Here is a 26863-nt window from a genome sequence, read left to right on the forward strand (position 1 = left end):
TTTGATATCCCACTTTATCACTACCCGAAGGAGTCTCAAAGCGGCTAACATTCTCCTTTCCCTTCCTCCCCCACAACAAACACTCTGTGAGGTGAGTGAGGCTGAGAGACTTCAAAGAAGTGTGAAGGGCCCAAGGTCACCCAGCAGCTGCATGTGGAGGAGTGGAGACGCGAACCCGGTTCACCAGATTACGAGTCTAGCGCTCTTAACCACCACACCACATGGGAGACATGAAGACTAGAAACTTCTGAAACTAAAAGCTGATTTATACATACAGTGGTACATCTAGTTGCAGACACAATCCGTTCCAGGGTGCTGTTCGCACCCTGAAAAGTCTGCAACAAGAGCGGCTCTTCTTTCCATGCTTTGCTGGAATTGCTTAACATTAAATGTAAGAAACCTGGATCCTAATGAGATCATTCAGATGCTTAATATTTTGCTCATAGTTTATATGCTTAATATTTTGCTCAGCTGCCCAGCCAGGGCCTAATCAAATGCATACTCAAATAGGAATGTCAGAGAAGTCTGATGAAAACTGAAAAGGAAGTAAGGGGAAATTGCTGCAGTTTGTGCGTTTCTCTCTCTCTCTCTCTCTCTCTCTCTCTCTCTCTCTCTCTCTGTGTGTGTGTGCCTACGGTCAGGATAGAAATTGGTCAAGCAAATACAATCAGTATCCATTCACAGCATCATCATCATTGTTGTTGTTTCTGAGTCCACAAATGACATGTAATAAATTACTTTTTTAAACATTGTTTTGACATTTCCTTCACACTGAGCTGTGCAATCCAGCCAGATGGGCAGAGTATAAATAATAAAATTATTGTTATTATTATTATGCCTACATTGCAGGGGTTGGACTAAATGAACTTTGGTATCACCTCCAGTATTCTATTGTTCTATGACTTACATTAAATAGCAGACAGCAAGAGGAATAATGTAGTATTTGGCAAGAACCAAACTGCAGCTGAAGGGAAGCAGCACCGATGGTGATGAATGGAGTCCAGAGCAGAAATTGCGGCCTCCTTACATCCCTGCACTCCAAGCTTCTAGAAACTGGCAATTCAAAACAGATTTGAGCAGCTTACAGAAAGTGCTTTTATTTTTTGGATATAGGAGGGAAACAAGTGAAAAATGCTATCTAACATTGTTAAGCAGGGGACTGTGGAATATTAAATGCACCCATACCACAAAGGAGATGGGAAGAAGACTGACAAGAGTGGGAAATGTTTGGGTTTAACAGGACATGTTTATGATACATGTGTTATCACACAATACCCTAGATTGTGGGAGTGTTTCTATGACACTTGGTCAGCTTTTTGATTTTATTTTTTTAATAAAAGAAAGAAATGTTTTCATTGCAACTCATTTCCCCCCCTCCCAGCTGATGCCGGGGGTCCACACTTTCCCTTTCTTCTACATCTGGTTTCTATTGTAGTTGTAAAATGAGGACATTTTGGCTGCCTGGCACAACTAGCAGAAACTGTGTGACACCAGCTGCCTCTTCCAACTTCCAAGCCTTGAATATGGTTTCAATTATAGACATGAGAAGATTGGGACATCCAGCTCCATCCCTTTTCCTCCCCGCTGCCTACATATGCTTTCCTCCTTCTTCTCTCCCCCCCCCCCCAAAGAAACAACTGAAAAGTTCTTATTCAAAGTTCAAGAATTTTCCATTTACATTTCCACACGTATCATGTGTGTATCTTGCTGCAAATGGATCTGAGTTTCGTTTTCTCTCCGCACAGGACCTCTGCAGACTAATCAGAAATAAATTATCTCAGGATCTACCATGTAGTGATTACCATCTTAACCCCACCTCCTGCTAGCACTACCTAATGTGCCAGAGAGCAAAGCTACTTCTGGATATGGGCTCTCCTGAAAGAGAACATTTTTTGTATTCTTCGTTCGTACAATCAATGCACTGAGGAGCTGGGCTCTGCAGGAAATTGATGCATAGCCCTTTCATCTCCAGGGACTTGAGGTCAGGACTGTAATTTTTGGTCAGAAGCAAAAACGAGTCCCTGGTGGAATTTTTTTTTTTGACATCACAAAACCACTGCATAGTCTGTCAAAATAGGCTGTCTTCTGTAGAGTTCAAGGACTGGGAGAGCAGGAAATGGTGTGTGTGGAGTTAGGGGAGGGAGTTGGCTGCAGTGGTGTGGGAAGTGTAGAGTTGGGATGCCAAATTTGGCATTGCAGGTCAAGGCTGTGGCAAACTAGAAAGAAGATGGGTAAAGGATGATGAAAGCAAAGTAAATTGGCACCAGAATAACAAATATCTCTCTTGTCAGGTTGGAGGGGAGCAGCAACCACGATGTGGAAAGTGTCGAATTGGGGAAAGGAGAATACAGTTTTTGTGTGTGATACCATTCTAACCCACCCCAAACTTGTGGTTCCAGAATGCTTCACATCAGGCATTTAAAGTGCTATGATACCACTTTAAACGGTCCTGGCTTCCCCCAAAGCATTCTGGGAGGTGTAGCTACAATTCTCAGGATTCCCTGGGAAAAAGGATTGATTGTTAAAGCTTTAGAAATTGTAGCTCTCTGAGAACAGGGATCTCCTAAACAACTCTCAGCACCCTCAACAAATGAACAAACGACAGCTCTGATCATTCTTTGGGGGCAAGCCATAACTTGTGGTATTGTCAGGATGCTGTTAGTGGCTGGTTGCCCAGCAAAGTATAAAGGCAAGGAAAAGTTTCTTACAGACCTTTTTTATTTCAATCTTTACAGAGAGAGCTATAGAACCTAGCCTCTTGGACAATGGCATTGTCCTGAGTGAATCTCCAACCCCCCCCCGTCTCTCCTGCTTCCTCATTCGTCAATCTCATCATCTCTCTTATGGGTGCTGCTAAGTGCCCTCTGTCTTCAGGCTCTTTGCTCTCCTACTTTTAAGGCTCACCGGGTTCTGGCAGATGGAGGGTCTGGAATATTTTCTAATGACAACGTGTTAGCCATGAGGTTGCTTTTGCTCTCCCATGAATCCCCAACTTTCCCCCTTATCTGCCTCTGAGCTGTGACCTCCCTCAAACCCCTGTTGTAAATCTATACTGTCTTCCTCTTCCTCCTTCCTGGTAGGGTCAGGATGGGGAGGCAGTCTCCACCATTCCTCTTCTGCCCAGTCCCTGACAGGTATCATTGCATTTTAAGTGGTATCATAGCATTTTAAATATACGGTGTGAATGCGGCCATGGTACCCTTGCTTGCGTAATGAGGTCTAGTGTAACCTCAGGGTTATCTATAGTTTGTGCCAGGCACCTCCTGCGTCCCTTGATGCCAAGATTAGTCCCTGCAATTTTGGTGCAAAAGCCAAGATGATATCCTTTCCCCATTCCATTTACAGAAGGCAACAGGACTGGCAGTTGAATCTTACTTTAAGCTTGGTGAGAGGATACTTTCCTCCACTGTACCTGAAAGAGCAGGATAGTTCAGGGCTCCAGACCAGGGTTTGTGGCATATTTAAGTGTGTCCTCCTAACACAGAGACCAAGTTAGGAAATCTGGCTGGTTTTTACTGAACAGGAAAAGAGGGAAATACAAGCATCTGAAAGAAAACTCAAGGAAGCAATTTGTATATTCCACCTGGCTCTTACCTTGGTTCTGTTTGTAGAGTGGATGAAAATAGCCTCCTTAAACTGTTTTGTGTGAGGTTCATTTACAGTGCTTGAGGGTATTGTTGACCCAAGTTGCTTCTTAAGAGAATATGTGTTCTGCATAAGATAAAATAAAGAGGTTTCAGTATTCAGTGTAATCCCATTTCCTGCTGCGAATTTATGCTCTCACCGAGTAGTCCTGTAAGGAAAGAAGTGATTTGCAACGATTTCAGATTTGTGACTGTTATTTTTCTTTCTTGATAGCCGCATTATTCGGATGACAGGTTTATGGACAGTAGAAAACTGTTGCATGTAGATCCTGTCAGTTTATAAAATGTACTTTTCGGGATTTCTGAGCTCTTGATCTGTAACTGTTTTATCTTCCATGGAGCTGACCTACTCCATTTGTTTCATTGAAGCCTGAAATAAGAAGAAATAATGATAATAATAATGATGATAATAATAATAATAATAATAATAATAATAATAATAATAATAATAATACGAAGCTAAGGTCTACAGTTGCAAGATTATTGTTTACCGGCAGGAAATAATCTAAGAATGATTTCACCTAGAGGTTCCCCCCCCTTCCATTTGGGATATGTTCATTCAGCATATCCCAAGACCTTTGACTCAAATGAACAACCTGAACACATTTCTTTCCTGCCTGTGACACAGATGTAGGAAAATGCAGATTTTATGCAGGCAGCATAAGCCACATGCGAGAAGAAACAATGTGAGCACCTATATTGCACCATCCATACTTCACGTCATGCTGGATCCAATATTTGTAGTTGTGTGCCAAAGCCAGGGTGCCAGCACTGTTTGTGGATTGGGCCCTCTCACATACAATTTGCATAGGCTTTGTAACATAAGCAAATTTGTGTCCTCTTTTGCAGATGGAGTGGAGGATCCAAATATAAACCAGCAGCCGGGCATGCAATAGAATGCCTAAATGTGAACGGGTGAAGCTTTCCCCATAATTGTATTTCCTTTTTAGAAAAGGCTTAGCCTGTTGAATTTCTGCCTACCACACAGCTGCTAAAGGCTCAAGAGCTATGGTTTCCCCAAATGCCAACTGTAAACCAAAGCCTAGGCTGCCATTCTGTGCAGCTTCACCTGGTAGCAAGCCCTGATAAACACAAACAAAATTACTTCTGAGTGGACATCTGTACCACTGTACTGCAGGTTAATTTTACAGGGAATTTGTAATGAGTGCCTGGAGACATAAGCCCCTTTGCAAAGTTTTCAAGTTTTTATTTTGGTATTAATTCATATTTATGTATGTTGGACAGGTGCAAGTGTGGAGATCTCCTTAGATTTTTACGGCTGTTGGTTCAATCCATGTGTATGTGTGTATGGAATAGTGTCTAAGAGACAGGGGAATGAGTACGCTTCCGTAAATGAAGTATATTGTTGGAACCTTCAGTTGGTTAATCTGTTTCAAATTGAATGTTTTCTTCATTTTTACCTCAGTGTTTGGTTAAATAGGAAATAATATTTTTGTTACAGGATAGTTTTGCTTGTTTATCCCATGATATGATTGTTTAGTTGTCTATTGGACCTGCTTATATGATTTTGTTGTTTTGTATATTTTTTTTTCTGGGTTTATTTTTATTACTTTAATAAGAAAACATTTGATGAAGAGTGGGCTCTAAATACTGCAAATAAATACCCCCCCCTTTATTGGAAGCCACTCAGAGATTGCAATATTCTTAGGTGGCATACGAATGCAACAAATAATAAAGCTTTATGTTCTTTATTCATCAGCTTTTGGCCATTATAAATGATCATAAAAGGTAAAGGGACCCCTGACCTTAGGTCCAGTCGTGAACGACTCTGGGGTTGCGGCGCTCATCTCGCTTTATTGGCCAAGGGAGCTGGCGTACAGCTTCCGGGTCATGTGGCCAGCATGACTAAGCCGCTTCTGGCGAAACAAGAGCAGCACATGGAAACGCCATTTACCTTCCTGCCAGAGTGGTACCTATTTATCTACTTGTACTTTGATGTGCTTTTAAACTGCTAGGTGGGCAGGAGCTGGGACCAAGCAACGGGAGCTCATCCCATTGCGGGGATTCGAACTGCCGACCTTCCGATCGGCAAGCCCAAGAGGCTCAGTGGTTTAGACCACAGCACCACCCGCATCCCTTGTAAATGATCATATTATGGCATAAAAGGCAATTCAAGCTGAGGACCCCAGGGAAAGACCTCCCTTTTGTGCTTAATCCTTCCTTTCTTTCTTTCTTTCTTTCTTTCTTTCTTTCTTTCTTTCTTTTTAGTTCCCCCGGTACTGAAGAGCTGCGCAGAGTTCATAGAGACGCACGGAATTGTGGACGGAATCTACCGGCTTTCTGGAGTGACGTCCAACATCCAGAAACTGAGGTGAGGTGAATAAGAACCAAATGCGAGCAAGGCCCAGTGTTAACCATCCATTGCGTTAGAACAGCATATGAACATGCCTGGATTGAGGGTGGCTGGCTTTCGGTGGATAGATAGCAACCTGACTATGACAAGCCAACTCCAGAGCAGCCTTAAAGCTCAAGATAAAGGAGTTTATAACAAGAGTCATTTGAACTTTACAGGGCATTTGCAATACAGATTACCAATGTGTCCAACCTTTTGAGAAGCCCTCCTGTGCAGATGGACTCTGGATCATAGAGCACAGGCTTTGAGAAAACTCATTCCTTTCTCCAAAGCTCATTTCGTTATTTTTGAAGATCTACCTGAGGTTTATCCTCATAACTTCTGTGTTTTATAGGCATTAGGTTATGGGAGTAAATCCTGCCCCGCTCCTTTCCCCCTTATAGTATAACTAAGGCCTATATATGTACATTACAGGTTAAACCCTCACTCTTGCAAGTTTCCTGCTGCAGAAAAGGGGTGAATGGATGATGACAGACGGTGCTGACTTGCTTATGAATATACTCAGCTAGGTCTCTTCTCTCTCCATTCCTAAAATAAAAATGGCGGGGGGGGGGGAGAGAAAGAACACAAATTGAATGGGCTGTTCCTGCAAAGGCACTTGTGTACAGCATGTGTAATTGGGCCTTCTGTGAACCAGCCCTAAGACCATTGCAAAATTATGGCCACCAGGCTCGGCGGTGGCTTTTCGTAGATAATCTTCATGCAAATGGCAGTTAAAACATGGAAATGATGTCTAACTAGCATATGCAGAATCCATACAGCCCTCAAGGTTATGATAGGTTTCCATGGTGATCCTTGGAGCTGAGCAGGTTCCCCGTCACTGAGGTAATACATTATCAGATCTTTGCAGCCCAATCAGTACACCTTTCTTAGCCTTTGTCTGGGCAGAAATCAAGATGCAAATTGATTCCGTCTCTTGCTCGTTAAACCCACTGTACCTCCTCCATCTCTGTTGTTTCAGGCAAGAGTTTGGATCAGATCAATGCCCAGACCTGACAAGGGAAGTTTACCTCCAGGACATTCACTGTGTGGGCTCACTCTGCAAGTTATACTTCAGGGAGCTACCGAATCCCCTCCTCACGTATGAGCTCTACAAGAAATTCACGGTGAGATGTTTTCTGTTATGTCTCCATTCCTGACAGGCCTCTTCCACTCTTTGGCCCACACCAAACTTTTATCACTTGTGGGCTTTTCTATAGGCTGTACTGCCATTTTGGAAGTCCAGGGCCACGTTCACACAATGCAGTTAAAGCACTATGATATCACTTTAAACATTCATGGCCTCTCCAAAGAATTCTGGGAGCTGTAGTTTGCGTGGCAAGGTCCCGACCCCCCCCCCAAAGTTGAATAAAGACACTTGACACCCGTATATTAGGTTAATGGGTTAAAAAAAGCCACAACTTCATTGGTTACAGATTGTGAGCGGTATTGGCTTAGGCATTGGAGCTAACTAACTATATCTGACTCCTGGCTGTCTGCAGGGAATCCCGGAAGCATGACAAGGGGAGAGCTCCCGCCTGCGTCCTGCTTAAACCGAGCAGGCCACACCTCCCGAGTGACCCGATTGGTTGCCTGGGCAGTGACGCAGCCAGGAACCCCCCAATCGCGTGGAACTGTCCACACCCCCTCCCCTGTGCATGTGGAGGGGTCGTGAGTAACCGCAACCCCACCTCCTCCTTAAGGCGGAAGTGGCCTTGTTAAAGGTGCTGTCAGTTGTCAGAAGCACCCCAAACACACTCACAGAATTACAATTCCCAGAGTTCCTTGGGAAGAGGAATTGATTGTTAAATCACTTTACACATGTGTCATATACATAAAGCATATTTAAAGCACATGACTTCCCCCAAAGAATCCAGGGAACTGTGGTTTATTCCTCATAGTGCTGCGGTTCCTGGCTCCCTTGACAAACCATAGTTCCCAGGATTCTTTGGACAGGATTCTTCAGTAGGAAGCGTAGCTCAGTTTGCAGAGTATAAGACTCTTAATCTCAAAGTCATGGGTTCAAGCCCCATGTTGGGCAAAAGATTCCCGCATTGCAGGAGGTTAGACTAGATCAGGGTCTCCCATACTTGGGTCTCCAGCTGTTTTTGGACTAGCGATAGGTCTTGGATGTGAAGAAGTTGGAGGCTACTGGAATATAGTAGCACACTGAAATCCTAATAAAGGACTGCCTGCAATTTGTTTTTAGGAATATTTTAAAAACAATTTCAGTTAATTATAAAGGCCATACAATAATGGTCACAAGATCAATGCAATAGCAAAGATTTAAAAATGAAATAAAAATTGGGCTCCACACATTTTTTGCAACCAGAGCCATCTTCAGTTCTGGGAATTCATAATACACTATTTCTGTTCATAAAATTTTTCCAAGCAGGGCTTGGGTAACTTCTCTTTTTAAAAAAACTTTCTTTCACAATTCTTATACCAGTGGTTCCTTATTATAATTTTATCAGCAGGGGCTTTTACTGTCACTTAATCCAGTGCAAAATGGGTGAAAGCAGCATATTTTCTGGTGCCACAGCTACTTTCTCCTCCCTGCTTAGGCTGAAGTTAATGAGTCAAGGTGCACAGCAGTGGAAAATCAGGTTCAAAATTGTCATGCCATGAATACAGAGAGTGGGTGTAGGTGGAAACTGTCCAAGCAGAAATCTTCAAACAACTTTAATGCAAAATGTAATGACTTGATTCAGGAGGGGGGAAATGAGTACAGATTAGCTCCAAAGTTGTGAGCAGATTGGAGGAGCCATAGCAATAGGCCAGAAGTTCTGTTGTCAAAATCTGCACTGTGCAGCTGTTCCTTGGTCCTGTAATAGGGTCAACAAATGTAATAATTATCATAGGTATTACAGAGGCAAGATGTCAATTAACTGAACAGTTAACACCAGTATGGTTGTTTGACCAGATGTTTTCTCAGCCAGGAACTCACTCAGTAGAGTCCAAATGCAGTTTGGATAACCACCTTCCAAGAGGTCTCAGAGATAAGGGCATAATTTGAACCCTTCTGTCTCCTTCTATTCTCTACTACCCTGTCACTGAGAGCAGCATTCCTTCTTGTCATGACTGACTGTGCAGCCCATCGCCATAACATCAGTCCCTTCATGTGACCTTTCCTTTTCAAGGGCCCCTCTCCCAGTGGAGGCTGGTTCATCACAGGGCAGATAGGGCACTGCCCTGCCAACATTAGTTTCCCTTCAGCCAGCTCCTACTTGCTTGCTTTCTTCCTTACACCCAGTCCAGGGAGTGGCACCACCTGCCTTCTTCCTTCCCCTGAGTCTCAGTAGTGCCCTTGTAGAAGATGGGGACAAAACAAAAAATACTTGGCTCTGCCACCTTCTGTTAGTCACTTTCTACCTTGCCACTCCTAATGGGCATCAACCGCCACTTCCATTCACTCGTCACTTCTGAATTGACCAAGGAACTGTAAGCTCATACCGCTTTGGACTTCACCTTGTCTTACTGCTACCAACTCTTAAGGCAGCTGTTGCACACCAACCCAATCTCTGAGAAGTGCAAGATTCCAGGTGTCCCAGGTGCTTACCTAGGGTTAAGTTTCCTCAGAATGGTTTATTTACACATATATGCAGCCTGTGCCTACGGTGGAGGGACTCAAAGCATTAACACCCCAAGAAGGTCTTGCTTCTCCCACAGCCACAGCTTTGCATTCCAGCAGAAATCAGGCATGGCTCTGTCTCACAGGCTTCAGCCTGCAGCCTGTGTCCAACTTCTATGTTACACACACCAACTCCCAACTTAGTCTTTCTAACCACCAGTTAGAACAGAGCCACTTCCTTAATGGCTTATACTTAGAGGGCTGTTACCAAGAAACATGTCTGGCTGTTACAACAACTTGAATCCTTCCTTAGATTTAAACACTTGCTGGATCCAGAAATTAGAAGGGTCCCAGGCATACAGCCTACCCTCAGGCATAATCAGAGCAGCCTTTGCCAACCCAGTGCTCTCCAGATGTGTTTTGCTAAAAACTTCTGTCAGCCCCTGGAAAAACAGGCCAGAGTGTGATGGGCATTGTGGTGGGCATCAGGTTGGCGAAGGCTGATTTAAGTAGCTTGGTTTTCTACCATAATTATTTACTTATTACAAAATTGACTAATGTATACTGGATGTCATATGCAGATTAAAAACTAAGGCTCACAGTGTTGCAGTCAGGTTCACCTGCGTCTGCAGAATTACCTCTCTACCAGAGATGGCTGATGCCCTTTGAGTTTGTTAGGATGAAAGGCAGGAAGCCAACAGTAAAGGTAAAGGGACCCCTGACCATTAGGTCCAGTCGTGACCGACTCTGGAGTTGCGGCGCTCATCTCACTTTACTGGCCGAAGGAGCCGGCATACAGCTTCCTGGTCATGTGGCCAGCATGACTAAGCCGCTTCTGGTGAACCAGAGCAGCGCATGGAAACGCCGTTTACCTTCCTGCCAGAGCAGTACCTATTTATCTACTTGCACTTTGATGTGCTTTCGAACTGCTAGGTTGGCAGGAGCAGGGACCGAGCAACGGGAGCTCACCCCGTTGTGGGGATTCAAACTGCCGACCTTCTGATTGGCAAGTCCTAAGCTCTGTGGTTTAACCCACAGCGCCAGCCAACAGTAGGCACAGCCAAAGCCAATGGCAGGCAGAGGCTACTAATTCTTTTTTTTTTGTCCCCATCTTCCTGTCAGTCTCCCAGCACTGCTGTGCTTGGGCAAGTCACTGGTTTATCCCATGTCATCACATCTGTAAAATGGGATTAAGGGCTTGCCTTGTGAGAAAACTATGAGTTTTGTTAAACTCTGGGAATACTGAGTAATATGGGATGCTGGGAGAAGTGTGTGGGAAGCAGAATGCACCACCTCTGTCAAACTATACAATCACGTTCCTAAGGTGCTATTACAGCAAGTATCTCCAATCTTGTGCCATACAAATTACACTACCTGTATACAACTGCCTAATTATGGTAGTGAATATTTAATGCAGCATAGATTTCTGCTCCCTTTCATCCCGACACACTTTATAAGAGAGCTCATTGAAAATACAGAAAATCATTGCAGGGTTTTCTTTCCTGCAATGCTCACAAAGTGATGCATTGCTCTCTGTTTGTGCTGTTTCCCCTTCTCTCCGCCTCTCATTTTAGCAAACATACCTGGTTTGGAAAATGACAGGAAACAAAGAGAGAAAGAACTGATAAAAGAGAGAGGATTTACAGAAGTGAATTTTTGCAAATAAGGGACTGTCTCTGGGCAACCCGTTTTTCCCCACTAAAGTGAAAGGTTCAGTGTGAGCTTCAGTTAAGGAACCAGCATCTTCTTATTAGCACCAGGTGGGTGAATCATTGGTCTGGCTTGGCACAAACAACATTTCCCATGACTGCGTTGCAAGGGACGTGCTAATGTACTCTGAGCAATTAATTAGGAAACCCAAAGTATCCACCCACAGCGGAGCAGCGATGAGTCAAATATGATGGACCTCTAATCACAACTGGTGCAGAGAAGCAGCAGAATTGCATGCCCTCAGGTGCGACTGCCACCCATGTATCTGCATGAGTCACTGCTTTGAGTGTGCCTTCTTCCTAGCAGGAGACATGCTCAGAGAACAGCAATTCAGGACCCAACCAGGCAGGATGTGAGATGGCACCTTTGTCTTTAACGTGCACATTCCTTTAAATGCAAACAGCATTCACAGGGGAAGGGGTGGTAAGTATGGGGAACATGCCTTGAGAAGGGGGGAAATCCTTCCTCTGAAGCTGCTATTTGCATAGCCCCTCTTTATCCTGGCTTTTGACACCTGAGATGTGGGTTTTCAGGGACCACACTATTTGTGTGAGTAATCTGTTTTACCTGTTATTAATTTTAAATTGCTATAACCTGTTGTAATTATTAGTGAAGGGCAGATTAATAATAATAATAATAATAATAATAATAATAATAATAATAATAATAATATAGTGGTACCTCAGGTTACATATGCTTCAGGTTACATACGCTTCAGGTTACAGACTCCGCTAACCCAGAAATAGTGCTTCAGGTTAAGAACTTTGCTTCAGGATGAGAACAGAAATTGTGCTCCGGTGGTGCGGCGGCAGCAGGAGGCCCCATTAGCTAAAGTGGTGGTTCAGGTTAAGAACAGTTTCAGGTTAAGAACAGACCTCCGGAATGAATTAAGTACTTAACCCGAGGTACCACTGTGATGAAAATCCCCTATTGGTACCCTAGGTGGGGTTTCTTGCCACTTCTCTGGAGGACAGCCATAGCTCAGTAGTAGAGCAGATGGTTTCAGCAGCAGTCCATGGCATCTCTAGTTCATAAGGTTGATTGGAAAGATTTCTGCCTAAGACTATAGAGAGCTCTGCCAGTTGCAGCATACAACAGTGAGCGAAGGGAACACACAATCCATTGAGTTTCCTATATTTGGTACTCAGCGGGTCTCCAAATGGAAGGTGCAGTGGGTGGGGGAAGTTGAAGAAGCCAGAAAGATGTTGACCACGTTTAGGCAATCATGTCTCAGCTTAAGAGGCCTTTTGGGTATGTACCCAATTCCTGCCCTCCTCCCTTGCTACAAGTGAGCAAATAAGTAAGGAAGTTTTCCCATGAACTATCATTTTATCATTTCAGCAAAATGATGGTTAGAAGCCAGCATAATAAACCATGGTTTGAAGATGGCTTGATATCCTGTTGTGTTCTGAAGGCATTAATCATAATTTCCTGGTTTAGACATAATTGACTTGTGATTTTTGCTTTTGGGAAGTAATGCACTAATTAACCCTTGAAGTCTTTTTCAGTCCTACAGGTCTTTGACTTTATGATTATTATTATTACTATTATTCAGGAGGCAGTATCGTGCTTCCCAGAAGAAGAGCAACTGGCCCAAATTCAAAATGCCATCCAGGAACTTCCGCCATCTCATTACAGGTAAAAGAGAAACCTGGCCTCTAAGCCTTGGCTTCTAAGGTTTAGGGACAATCTTAGTAATGGTTAATGGTAGTTACCTGAATTACCTTGGGATTCAGCTGGTGAGTCAACTACTTTATTTGCACTAGGCAGACTTGATTCACCTGTTCAAGGAAAGATGACTATCTTTGAAGCCTCTTCTCCCCAGAAACCCACAGAATGCACATGGCAAATTGTGAATGAGTTCTGTGCAGTGGTCTTACCTATAATAAAGGCTGATCTTATGTTTCAGAGCTACTCGGGTGTTAGCAGTTCCTTTTACCTGCTGGGAGGCTATTGCTGATTTTGTCACACCCACTTCTAAAATGCAATAAAGACATCAGGGACCCTTTAATTTTTTTGTATTGTAGAACTCTGCTTTGTAACCAGGAGCTGTGTTGGTGGAGGAGCCACAGCAATAGCCTCTGCATAGCAATGCTACTGCCACGTACCAAAAGAGGGAGTGGTGAGCTTGGAGCTGCATGCATGGTGCACCAGTGGAGCCAGTCCAGCACTCTCACCAGCCCCAACCTTGCCACCCCTTCACTGTCTCGGTAAGCGGCAGCAGTGCTGGTCCTGGGAGGCTGTTGCTGCAGCTCTGCCCCACTGGTAGACCTGCTTCCGAGTTTCACATCTGTAGACACTGTGGTGGATAGCAGCACTAGCAGCTGGCCCCATGCGACTCCCAAGCAATTCAGGGTAGATTATCTTTGCTTCTTCCCTACCTCCTTTCAAAAACGTGATACGATGGAAAGAGTCTAGAATTGTGAGAAGGAGCAACATGGTCTTGGGGCAACTCAGTGAAGAGGGAGATAAGGATTGGTAAGAGGAGAAGCAAGGGATGATAGAGGGGAAGTAGGGATGCAAGTGGGGAGAGGTTATTGGGCTAGCATGAGTGTCATGGGTTGTAGCTCTTGACTCATTTAAGACATTTAATGTGGTGCTTGGGGATGTTGAGCACCTGTCTTCTCTGAACAGACCCAGTTGGCAAAGACATAACTGCATGTGCAAGTCTCAATGTGGGCGTTTTGTTTTTATCTTTGTTACACCATTGCAGGACCTTGGAATACCTGAGCAAGCACCTAACTCACTTAGCGTCCTTCAGCAGCACGACCAACATGCACACCAGGAACCTTGCTTTAGTGTGGGCACCTAATCTCCTCAGGTACAGTAGACACTCTTATTCTTTCACATCGCAATGCGGGGAGCACTAAGAATGTCTATTAGAGTTTGCGATAAGTTTAAGAACTGGCTAGAGTGATCCAGCCAGTGGTGGCTTGCAAGGGTGTATGGAAGCAGTGGTGTTTTCTCAGTGACAGCAGCGCTGCATTGGTTGGGGCAGGAAGGGGGCAAGGTCAGAGGTGCTTGGGTTGATGGCATCTGCCATGCATGTGCTGGCACCTACTACCAGCCCAGAACTCATCTGACCTCACCAGCACCTCACCCCAACAAGACAGCACCAGCAGATGATGTCATTGCCTCCAACCCTGTGCATGGGCTTCTGCTTAATTCTGCTTAATTCAGCTACTGCTTAATTCAACTGTAAGGTAAAAAGATAAAGGACCCCTGGATGCTTAAGTCCAGTCAAAGGAGACTATGGGGTGTGGTGCTCATCTCGCTTTCAGGCCAAGAGAGCCGGCGTTTGTCCACAGGAAGCTTTCTGGGTCATGTGGCCAGCATGACTAAATGACTTCTGGTGCAATGGAACACTGTGAAGGAAGCCAAAGCACACGGAAATGCTGTTTACCTTCCTGCTGCAGCAGTACCTATTTATCTACTTGTACTGGCATGCTTTCAAACTGCTAGGTTAGCAGTTCAACTGTAATTCAGCTGTAGCTTAAACCGACCATGGATTGTCCTGGTTAGGGTGGAAGAAAAAGTGTGATTGGTTGAAAACAGAATCAGATGGGTAGCACTAAACTATGGTTTGATATTATATCGGAATGCAACCAGTTCCCATAATTAAGTTTTGCAATGTTTTATGAAAAATAGAAATATCTGATGGGTTTTTCTACTTATAACAACCCAACACAATAAATGAGAGTCACATGTCATATTTGTTTCAACTGGTCTTATGGACATGAAGTTCCTGGTCAATGATATCCATAGTGTATGTGTAACAGTCATTTGTGAGCTATTGCTAAAGACAGCTCAGTTGAGGAATCCTGGTTCATTTATGCGATAGCCTGGCAACTCAGAATCGCATAAGATAAAATAAGGAGCATTTTCACCTAGCTGAATAACCGTAGATAAATTTCCTCAGCTTTTGTAAACTGCTTAGAGGTGCTTCTTAAAAAAATCAAGTGGTATATAAATTTTGTTAATAAAAATAAATAGCAAAGAAAACAGCTGGTCCTGGGTGGATAAACTCTCTCAATCTTTGCAACTGCAAACAAGGCAGAAAAGGTCCCATGATGACTGCAAGAGATGTTAAATCTACTGAACACCCACAGCTCAAACTCTTTCATTCTATCTATTGCCCTCTTTCTTTTTTGATGGGAGTCTAATTCCCTTTATAAATATAGGTCCCAAGGAGAACATGAAAGAAGCGGGAGGCACAGCTGTAGTTTCCTTACATGGCTATCCCACCGGCAAAAGCCCCCTCTGTGCTTTATCTCACACTCCAGCCATTAACTTTACAAAGGATTCGCTGCCCAGAGATAATGTCTTCAGTAACACTTTGGCATGTCATGATAAGGAACAGTTTGTCTGCAACTCTGTTTGGGGGCGGGAGGGGGGATGTGGGTGGAAGGAGAGATTGGTTTGTCCATACCAGCGAGGCGATGGAGAACAAGAAACAGGCATTTGGGAAAAGCGCAAGGCCCACAAAATTTGCCAAGAGGAGTTGCGATGCTCGCAGTTGATACTTTCCCTCCCATCCCCACTTGATGTTTTTTTTGATGTGATGGTTCTACTCAGAGATAAACTAAATCCTGAGGATTAGCTTAAGCTGCCCCAGCCCCAGCTGTAACTAGCACTGCTGCAGCTGAATCACACTATGCTTTGTCTGCAAAGTGAAATGGCATGCCAGGAAATCCCTTGGCAAGGTAGGCTAGTTATGGTGGGAGCTGGTATCTGCAGCTCCTGGGGACCCAGACCCTCTGAAAGTCCCTTGTGCCAATTAGGGATGAGGAGGAATTCAGTTCAGTTGGTGTTTTAATGCAAATATATACCTAAGTGTGGCGTCATGGTTAGAGTGCTGGACTAGGAGCTGGGAGAGCTAGGAAGCTCACAGGGTGGGTTTGGGCTAGTCGTTCTCTCTTAGCCTAACCTACCTCACAGGGTTGTCATAAGGATAAAATGGGGAGAGGGAAAACCACACATGCCACCTTGAGCTCCATGGAGGAAAGGTTGGACACAAGTAAACTAAAGAAAGCAAATCAATCAATCAATCAATCAATCAATCCATGAATTGAAATGCAGTAATGCTCTGAATTTTGCACTTCTCTGAATTTTGCACTTCTCTGAAATTTGCGTTGCAGTTCATCAATGACAGAAATGCATGCATAACTGCATTTATTGTGAGAAAGTGTGCATTGAAATGCATACATCTGTGAAACTGTCATACAGAAATACAGAATATCAGGCAAAATTGCACACAAAAATATGTATAGTAAGAGGGATGCACAGTAAAATGCTGGTGAATATTCATGAACTTTAAAAAACTGAAACAAATGCACAAACAGTTGCAGAAAAGTGGTGAACTGAATTTAAGATTATAAAAAGAAATGGACACATTTGCCCTTCCCTAGTCCCAATGTCCTGTGTCACATCAGTGCCTCGGAAAACACCAGGTCTTTTGAGAGCATAAAATACCTCCTAGACAGCTTGCAGCAGTATCGTTTCCAGACAGAGTGTTCTATGGAAGAATCTCTCATGCTTTCAGCCAGGCTTCCATTCCCTGCCCTTCTTGTTTTCCCCTGGGGTTGCTGTCCCACCAAAATCCATAGACACTGCTTTGCAATGAGATTCTCCAGAAAAGTGGGATAAAACAAGCAAACAAAAAAAATCTATAAAAGAATAAAAGAAATGTGCTGCAGTCTAAAGATCTCTTCTTTGGTTCATTGCTGATAAGTCTGGGCCATAAATTTCTGTCTTCAGTCGACAAGTTAAAAGAGTGCTGTTCAGATAAGCATTTGATCAGAATGCTCTTTGAAGTAATCTGAAATGATTTAGGCCTATGCATTTGTTTCTGCTGATATGCTAGTGGTTCTTTTTCATTAGTTGTTTTTTTTGGGGGGGGGGGAATCTTACACTATTTTATTTGTTTAGTATGTTTTAAAAGAACAGCTCTTCTTTATTTACTATATACTTGTACCCCACCTTTCCTCTGTGGTGCTCAGCGTGATAATTATTGTCACCCTGATAACTATTAGCCGCACACTCACTCACATACACACAGAGTTTGCATCTTTAAAAAAAACACCTCTGGGTGTTAAATGAAAGGATGCATTTAACATCACATCTAGTTAGTAGAAGATTTTGTGTGTGTGTGTGTGTGTGTGTGTGTGTGTGTGTGTGTGTGTGTACTAGGTACAGGGAAGGCTTAATGGGGTTGACACTTCACTAGATGACCCTTGGTGTCCCTTCCAACTCTACAACTCTAGGATTCTGAGATTCTATGATTCTGTTCCTGACAAGCAGTGGCTTGGGGATTGCTCTTCCAACCTCCTCCTTTCCTGTGTCACAGGTCCAAGGAGATTGAGGCTGTAGGCTGCAATGGAGACGCAGCTTTCCTGGAGGTGCGAGTCCAGCAGCTGGTGTTTGAGTTCATACTGAACCATGTGGGCGAAATCTTCAGTGACAACGTCCCTGCCAAACCGAAGGAAAATGAAGGTGAGTCCTTCTGAGCTAATCCTTCCATGTCTGAAGTGACCAATTCCGCATCCACAAGAAGCCACCCAGAGAACATTATGTTAATGGGGCAGCATGCAAACAGTCTTGATTAAAAAATAATAATAATACAGGCATTTATTTCTTTATTTTAGATTTATTACCTGCTCTTTCCCATTGGGTCCCAGGGTGGGTTACAACCATAAAATACACTAATATGTTTTAAAAAACAAGATGAAACAGTTTTTTACAGCCATGAAATAAGAAAAGTGTAAAAAGCGATTAAAAAGCAAGTCTACATATAAAAAGAGTGGTATTTAGTTGCAATGCAGATGCACACTGGGAGAAAGAGCTCCACTTAGAAGACTTGTTGAAAGAGGAAAGTCTTCAACAGGCACCAAAAAGGCAACAGAGATGACACCCATCTAATATGTAACATATTACATAGTGTGGTGGCACCCAAAGGAGAGGTGCCACCATACTAACAGTTGCCTTGAGTACCAAATTAAAATGTCTTTTGTGTGATGGCCCTAATAGCATCTAAACAGACCCTAAGTATACTGTAGTTGTTGTTTCCAATTTATAGCCCATCGTTAAATTTATAGACCTTGGCAACCTTGCTTGGTACAGCCTGCTGTTTTCCTCCTAATTCTAACTGGTCTTTGTTCCCTTATGTTTTGCTTGTTTCCACCCTTTATTTTTACTGTAGGGGTGGGAAGCCTCCCCAACATATGCCTCTGACCTCACCAACCACTGGCATGTGCCCCTGCCGCCACCCCCAGAAGCTTCTGAAAAATGTCCCTCCCCCCATTTTTCTGCAAGGGAAGTTTAGGGGGTGAGTTTGCTTAACCATTGCTTTTCCTGTTTATCAGTGACTACTGTTGTTGTTAGTGAGAAGTGCTGAAGTACCAGCTCTAGAAAATGACCTCCACAGGACTTTGGGCTTATTCACACTTCCTCTTTCACACTGCTTTCACCCAGGGGAAACTGCTCTTTAGCCCTTAATCGAAGCAAACAGCAATTCAGGTTTTCTCTGGATTGACGTTTGCTTTGATTTAGCACTAAAGAGCAGGTTTTCCCTGAGAAATTACTGGGGCAAGGGGAAAACCACATGGACCCATGCTTGGAAAGTGCTTTCTAGGCACAAGACAAGTGGAAGTGTGGATGAGACCCCGGCCCCCAGTTCCAGACCTGGCACTTTGACACTTCCTGCTAACAAGAGTTGTCATTTCTCAAATAGGAAAAGAGGCAGCAATTTTCAGAACAAATCCCCTGAAGTGATTGGGAGAGGAGGAGAAAGTTCATTCATCTCAAAGGTCGGAGCTGGAGCTGAGCCGTCCTAAAGTTCAGTTCAGCAGGGATCTTCAGGCCTCGTATTTAGAAGATACGTGCCAAAGCACTATGGAGTCTGGCTCGTGACCAGGGACCTGCTGGGGTGGAAGGCCGGGGCAATGTATTAGATTGCTATGTAAGAGGAGAATTTAACCAACAAGCACACTCCCAAAAGATGTTTTCACTGGAAGGGTTCAATCAGAAAAGAAAAAGCTTGAAGGGCCCACTGAGGACCTTCCGTTCTCCCGCTCTGCCACCGTCAAAGCAGGCTGGGCTCTGCAATTTCCTATCCCTGTCACTTTCCAGAGAACAAGCCCATTATGAAGAGCTTGACGCTGCCCTCCACCTCTCTGCCGATGAAGCTGGTGAGTCTGGAAGAAGCACAGGCCCGGAGCCTGTCCGCCTGCCATCCTGCCCGCAAGGAGCGGAGGGAGAACAGTTTGCCAGAAATCGTTCCAGTCACAGGCTCCTTCTTCCACACCGTCCTCGACCTACCTGACAGCAAGTAAGTGGCTCCATCTCTCTGTTATCTGAAAGCTGGACTCAAAAGATGGACTAGGATTCCCCTTGTCACGTGAAGTGGAGACCAGAGCCTCTTCTAGCCAAGCAGTGTTCCCTGTGATCCTCCGTGGCCCTTCCAGTTGTTTTCCATTCTTTGTTGCTTATCGGTGGAGACTTGGGGCATTATGAATGCAAAGCATGTGTGTCACTATTGAGCTATGGCTCCCCACCAGTGTAAATGTCTCTTACTAGTCAGGAAAAAAAGAGACGAATATAGGCTTGTTTTGGAGAAATGGCTTTTCCCACTTTCCTTCATTTACAAGTTTTGATCAACGTGAGCTGAATGGCAATCGGTTCTTGAGACGTCTGTCGTAAGAGAGCCACCTGCTGGTGACCTGCCCCAATGACACATGCCGCGTCCATCTCTCTCGCTCTCTCTCTCGCTCTAGCTCTCTCTCCTTACTGTACCTCACAATTGTTCTTGTATGTGAAGGGCAGCTGAGAGGCCTACTTCTCATTCCAGGTGCACAATGCGGAGACTCTTGCAAGATGGCAGAAGTGCTAACGTGAGCCTTATGTCATCCGGCCTCCGTGGAGTTGTCAGCGCTGCTTTCAAATTACTTAAATTACTGTGCCTAGGGTATTCAGTCAAATCTGTGGTGTGCAATAACTTACAGCCACTGCATAACAACATCTTTGTAAGACCATCGCAGGAAACTTATTAATCCAAAGAAGCATTAGCTTGAATGAGAGGCTGTGATGAATTTAGTCCTGAGAGGCCTGAGGTCATTTCACCTTATTTTGTGTGTTACATTTCTATCCCGCCTTTCCTGCAAGTTGCTCAAGGTGGCAAACATGGTTCTCCCTCTCTCCAGTTTATCCTCACAATAACCCCATGAGGTAGTATAGGCTGAGAGAAAGTGACTGGCCCTGAATTGAAGAGACCAGTTGCCCCATGGGAAGGAAAAAAAGAGAGTGAGGCAGGCAGAGAAAACATCAGGGCCTGCTTCAGTCAGACTCTCCTTCCTCCCACACGGTCAGCTAAGCATTGTACAGTGGTACCTCAGGTTACAGACGCTTCAGGTTACAGACTCCGCTAACCCAGAAATAGTACCTCGGGTTAAGAACGTTGCTTCAGGATGAGAACAGAAATCCTGCGGTGGCAGCGGGAGGCCCCATTAGCTAAAGTGGTGCTTCAGGTTAAAAACAGTTTCAGGTTAAGAACGGACCTTCAGAACGAATTAAATTCTTAACCCGAGGTACCACTGTATATCGAAAACAGAATTGTAGAGTTGGGAGGGACCCCGAGGGTCATCTAATCCAGTGCCCTGCAATGCAGGAATCTCAAGTATCCATGGCAGAGGCCACCCAATCTCTGCTTAAAAACCTCCAGTGAAGGAAAGTCCACCACCTTCCGAGGGAGTCTTTCCCACTGTGAATGTTAATAATCAGTATGTTGTAGAATATCTTAGCAACTTCACATACATTATTGTAGAAATCCTTATGGAACGTCTTGGCAACTTGTGAATAGGGATTTCAGGAGGTACTGGTTTCTGTTCCGCCCCGCATTCGTTGCATGCAGCTGTGTTTCTGTGCCACAGCAATTTGGCTTCAGACAAAAACGACACTATTCCACTCGCTGTCCACTGTGCCAAGATTCTACATAATTTGTTGCATTATCATTACCTCATTCAGCGCCATTCATTTCAGTGCAAAGGAAACACAGGGCAAATGGGGGACAGGAGAAAGTCGCCGATAACGTATCGTTTGCAAACTACAATTGATTTTTGTTCCAGACATGGAATGAATAAGTGAACGCCAGCAATTCCTGCTCCTGTTTTTGTCAGAATTCTCCAGTATCTCTGCTGGTGACCCAGCAAACTGAATGCAGCCCATCAGCTATGTGTTCTGTGTGCATGGCCCCTGCAGGCAGCAAAAACAGGAAGGTTATTGAGAGTTCCTATGTGCCACTATTCAAAACTGATAGGCTGCCTTCATGTTACATAGCCCTGCCTTATGACAAACAGCCCTGCTGTGTCAACTCCAAATGTTAGAAAAACCTGAATCCTGGAACCAGAATAAAATATGCTGCCCTGAGCAAATTTGGAGGAAGGTGCAGGGTGTAAATCTAATAAAGAATAATAATAGATATAATATGCAAATGCATGCAATATGTGTGTGAGAGAGACATTCTTGATGGCCTGATGTAATATTAAAGCTTGAATTTTTAAAAGCTGCTGATGCCAATTTCTGATTGAAAACGATGGGGCCAGTTGGGCTCTACTCTTGCCTATATAAGACATTGAATATATATATAGAGAGAGAGAGAGAGCAAAGGATTGCATGTTTGAATGCAATAAATAAAAAATGGAATGGAGACAGCTGCAAGACAAATACATCGAGCCTACTTGCTTTTCATAAAAATCATACTACATTTCTCTTCCAGGAGAAAGTTATCCACAAAATCCAAGAAGTGGAAGTCAATATTTAACCTGGGCCGGTCTGGATCAGAAGCCAAGACCAAACTGAGTCGAAATGGGAGTGTGTTTGTCCGAGGACAGAAGCTCTCTGGTAAGGATTGTTTGTGGCCATCGCTGGGGGGACTTTCCTCCATTAGCTCAGCCTTGCCTCTCCTCCTTTGTGTAGTACAGAAATGTTCCACCACATTGGAAGGGGGCATTCACGCTAATAAAGCTAGAAGGATTTCAGAGATGGCATGAAAGACTTTTGAAGGGAGCAGAGGGGAGATCGCATATTTAACCTCATGCGTCATACGGAGGATCACTTCAGTGGGACAATGAGAGGCAGTCATAGCAAAAGACTCTGAATACGCCCCATTATAGTACTGGGGTGAACATGCATCTCTTCAACCAGCTACATGCAAACAGCTAGAGGGGTCAAATATTTGTGCCAGAGCTCTGTTACTAGGAATATGTATCTGACAGTCATTTTAGCAAGGATTGGTCCCAAAATACACTGGGAAAGGTTGGTGGAATCTGCACTTTGTATTGGTTTGTGCTCCTGATTAGAGATCTACTTACAGGGAAATTAACATCTCATTAAAGCTATACTAGGTCCCCTACATTGTCCCTTGAGATGAAATAGCAAAGAGACACAACTGATATTATCTGCATCTTTGCAGTTACAGATATGTGTCTTCAGTAAACAAAACGTGTCTATACATAAGCTGCCAAACTCTTGAATGGTGAACTATGCACAATTATGCAAGTTTGAGAATTAGTGGTTTGGATAAACCCTATAAAAATTCACTTGTATTTGGGCAGAGAAACATGCCAAACGTGTAATGCCCCTTTTCAGCAAGGTAGGAAAATAACTGTGGAAATAATAGGAAAGAGTTCATACTTCCCTAGTCTGACATTTTTAGCTTCAAATCACAGTTGAAGCTGCTCTGAGTTTCCCCTAGAGAATAAACCCTTTTCTATATTGCAGCTGCACTTGGAAAAGTTAGTTTCCATGTAATTGCACTGTATTCTGGAGTTACACTTCAATCTCCCCAAAACCCAGAGCACTAAATTAAGTGTGTTATAACCTTTCTTTCTGCAGAAAAAGTCACCATTCGGCCAGCTAAAAGCATGGACTCCTTGTGTTCACTTCCAGTAGAAGGTGAGATTTTGTTGGCATGCACGTGAGAGGTTGTTACAGCTGCCTTTGTGGGGTTTTTTTAATGTATATGTTTGTTCACAATAATAGGTTTCTTTATTTAATATCCCAAGAGTTTTCATGCTCTTGTGTGTATGCGAATGTGTTTCTCTTCACAGAATCAGAGGCTTGGAAGCCACCAAAAGACAGCCAGTCCAATCCCAGCCAAAGACAGTGTGGGGCCAACCCCTTGCCTCCCCTCCTGCTCGTCACCCAACCAGCTTGCAGCAATTAAAAAGCAACACATTTGTATAATAAAAATCCAAGAAAGCAGGACAGAACACAATTCCAAAAAATCTTCTGCAATCTAACATGCCGGGGCAAATAGGAAGGCACTAAATGGTTTGCCTAGAGGGAGGGCATTCCAAAAATGGGGCACCAACACAGAAAAGGCTCTCTCTTCTGTACAAGTGTGGTGTAAAGGGACCCCTGACCGTTAAGTCCAGTCACGGACGACTCTGGGGTTGTGGCGCTCAGCTTGCTTTACTGACTGAGGGAGCCGGCGTACAGCTTCCGGGTCATGTGGCCAACATGACTAAGCCGCTTCTGGCAAACCAGAGCAGTGTACGGAAACGCCGTTTACCTTCCCGCCGGAGCGGTACCTATTTATCTACTTGCACTTTGACGTGCTTTCGAACTGCTAACAGATTGAGGTTGAATCCTGACAAGACAGAAGTACTGTTTTTGGGGGACAGGAGGCGGGCAGGTGTGGAGGATTCCCTGGTCCTGAATGGGGTAACTGTGCCCCTGAAGGACCAGGTGCGCAGCCTGGGAGTCATTTTGGACTCACAGCTGTCCATGGAGGCACAGGTCAAATCTGTATCCAGGGCAGCTGTTTACCAGCTCCATCTGGTACGTAGGCTGAGACCCTATCTGCCTGCAGACTGTCTCGCCAGAGTGGTGCATGCTCTGGTTATCTCCCGCTTGGACTACTGCAATGCGCTCTACGTGGGGCTACCTTTGAAGGTGACCCGGAAACTACAACTAATCCAGAACGCGGCAGCTAGACTGGTGACTGGGAGCGGCCGCCGAGACCATATAACACCGGTCTTGAAAGACCTACATTGGCTCCCAGTACGTTTCCGAGCACAATTCAAAGTGTTGGTGCTGACCTTTAACGCCGTAAACGGCCTCGGTCCAGTATATCTGAAGGAGCGTCTCCTCCCCCATCGTTCTGCCCGGACACTGAGGTCCAGCTCCGAGGGCCTTCTGGCGGTTCCCTCACTGCGAGAGGCCAAGTTACAGGGAACCAGGCAAAGGGCCTTCTTGGTAGTGGCGCCCGCCCTGTGGAACGCCCTCCCATCAGATGTCAAAGCAATAAACAACTACCTGATATTCAGAAGACATTTGAAGGCAGCCCTGTTCAGGGAAGTTTTTAATATGTGACATTTTAGTGTATTTTTCATCTTTGTTGGAAGCCGCCCAGAGTGGCTGGGGAAACCCAGCCAGATGGGCGGGGTACAAATAATAAATTATTATTATTATTATTATAGGTTGGCAGGAGCAGGGACCGAGCAACGGGAGCTCACCCCGTCGTGGGGATTCGAACCGCTGACCTTCTGATCGGCAAGCCCTAGGCTCTGTGGTTTAACCCACAGCGCCACCCGCGTCCCATAGAAGTGTAGTGTACCTGTACTAAAAAGGGAACTACGAGCAAGGCCTCTTCAAAAGGTCTTAAGGCACGGGCAGGCTGCTATGGAAAGAGGCACTCCCTGGGGTATTTAAGTCCTATGCCATTTAGGACTTTTAAAGGTAGTTACCAGCACCTTAACCCAGGTTTGGAAATAAAGAGTCAATGCAGATCTTTCAAAATAGGTATCCTCTCAATCAAAACCAGGGACTCTGGGCTGTACTACCCAGAAGTAAAATTCCTCCCTCTTCTAAATAATGGAAGGTCCTTTCCTACCATGGGCAAAGCCTCTCCTAATCCAGGAGGGGAGGGGTTGTGAGTGGGAGACGATTCCCGCGTCATGCAGGGGGCGTTCTGCCCCCTGCTTCAACTCCAGGGCTGGTGCACCACGCCCCTCCCCGGTTGGGAACCCAATAGGGAAGCTCGGCGGGGGCGTGGCTTGCCGCTCAAACGCGGCCGCGCCAGCCATCCCCGCCATTGCACACACATTTTCTTCGAGTCAACAGGGTCGTCTTCGTTGCGGTCAGCAGAAGCCAGGGAAGTGCTTGCCACGAGGTTTGGCCACTCTGATCGCTTGATTGTGTGTGCAGCACGACTTTGTGTTTGCTAGTGTTGTGGCCTTTTCCTTACCCATTAACCTTACATACTGTGTCCACGTGTCTTTATTCCCCAAGCGGGAATCGGGTCCTTGAATCACAACTGGCCATTGGTCATCGTAGGAAAGGTAATGTTGGTCTTGATACCCCTTTGATCTGTTCTGGTTGGGGCCGATATCTTCTCAGTCACTATAAACTTGGGAAACTCTTCATAAGAGAGGCTTCTTCAATGACTAAACCTTTGAAGAATCACCCAGAAGAACTCCATCTGAATGATGGCTCTTGCCCTGTCTTCCCCAGATGTGCTTGGAATAAGAGGGTACCTTTGGCAATACTCTGTGGCTTTACTCTCTCTCCCTTCTGCAGGAGATGGTGAAAAGGGCCACTTCAAGCGCACCGTCGTGGCTGGAGGGTTCTTCGTTCCAGTGATGAAACCACGGACAGGGGGCCCAAGCAGCTCATCAGACCTCAGCAAACAGGAGAGTGAATGGGATCCAAAAGGTGCTGTGAAAGGAGCAGAAGGAGGTTTGGAGGATGGTGGACAGAATGATGCCGCCCGGTCTACTCATGTCAGACCACTTCCTGAGCAACTGAAAGTGTTCCGTGCCATAGAAGACCCGGAGAATGAGCAAACATCCCCAAAGATGTGTCGTATGTTCTACACTTCCAATGATGGGACGGCTAAATCAGGGTTCCACGGGACCCTCTTCCCCCTGGAAGCCTCCCCTCGCCACCAACGCAAAGCCCTGAACATTTCAGAGCCCTTTGCTGTGTCGGTGCCCCTTCGGGTGTCTGCCGTCATCAGTATCAACAGCACCCCTTGCCGCATGCCGGCTAAAGAGAAGCCCGCCTTCTCGAGCCTACAGGAATCTTCTTTCTTGGGGTTGGACAGCGCTGCTTCCACAATCCCAGAAGCAGACAGCCACAGCAAGCCAGAGCATGCCACTGTCAAGGAAGAAAAGAAGCCCGAGTCCAAAGCAGTAGAAGGTAAGCTTATATGAAGGCTGCAGCAATTTGAGCAGAGAACTTGATCCTGGAAAGGAACAGCTGGATGTAACTGAAGGAGCATCTCCACCCCCATCGTTCAGCCCGGACACTGAGGTCCAGCTCCGAGGGCCTCCTAGCAGTTCTCTCCCTGCAAGAAGTGAGGTTGCAGGGAACCAGGCAGAGGGCCTTCTCGGTAGTGGCATCTGCCCTGTGGAACGCCCTCCCATCAGTTGTCAAGGAAATAAACAACTATCCGACTTTTAGAAGACATCTGAAGGCAACCCTGTTTAGGGAAGTTTTTAATGTTTGATGTTTTATCATGCTTTTAATATTCTGTTGGGAGCTGCCCAGAGTGGCTAGGGAAACCCAGCCAGATGTGCGGGGTATAAA

The 26863-nt window shown here is 44.9% G+C and overlaps 1 protein-coding gene across 1 annotated transcript in view; it reads left to right on the plus strand.

Annotated features, from left to right (window-relative positions):
- The window catches only part of ARHGAP31 (Rho GTPase activating protein 31), an 85686-nt gene that overhangs the window by 49351 nt on the left and 9472 nt on the right, over window positions 1-26863 (plus strand). Inside the window, exons 2-10 of the mRNA XM_053386075.1 lie at window positions 5874-5976; window positions 6980-7124; window positions 12834-12916; window positions 13992-14099; window positions 17625-17770; window positions 19406-19604; window positions 22047-22171; window positions 23165-23224; window positions 25853-26473. Coding sequence (XP_053242050.1) covers window positions 5874-5976; window positions 6980-7124; window positions 12834-12916; window positions 13992-14099; window positions 17625-17770; window positions 19406-19604; window positions 22047-22171; window positions 23165-23224; window positions 25853-26473 — 1590 coding nt within the window. The remainder of the gene's footprint in view (window positions 1-5873; window positions 5977-6979; window positions 7125-12833; window positions 12917-13991; window positions 14100-17624; window positions 17771-19405; window positions 19605-22046; window positions 22172-23164; window positions 23225-25852; window positions 26474-26863) is intronic.

This window comes from Podarcis raffonei, chromosome 4 (genome assembly GCF_027172205.1).
Source record: "Podarcis raffonei isolate rPodRaf1 chromosome 4, rPodRaf1.pri, whole genome shotgun sequence".
In the NCBI taxonomy this organism is placed as follows: Eukaryota; Metazoa; Chordata; class Lepidosauria; order Squamata; family Lacertidae; genus Podarcis; species Podarcis raffonei.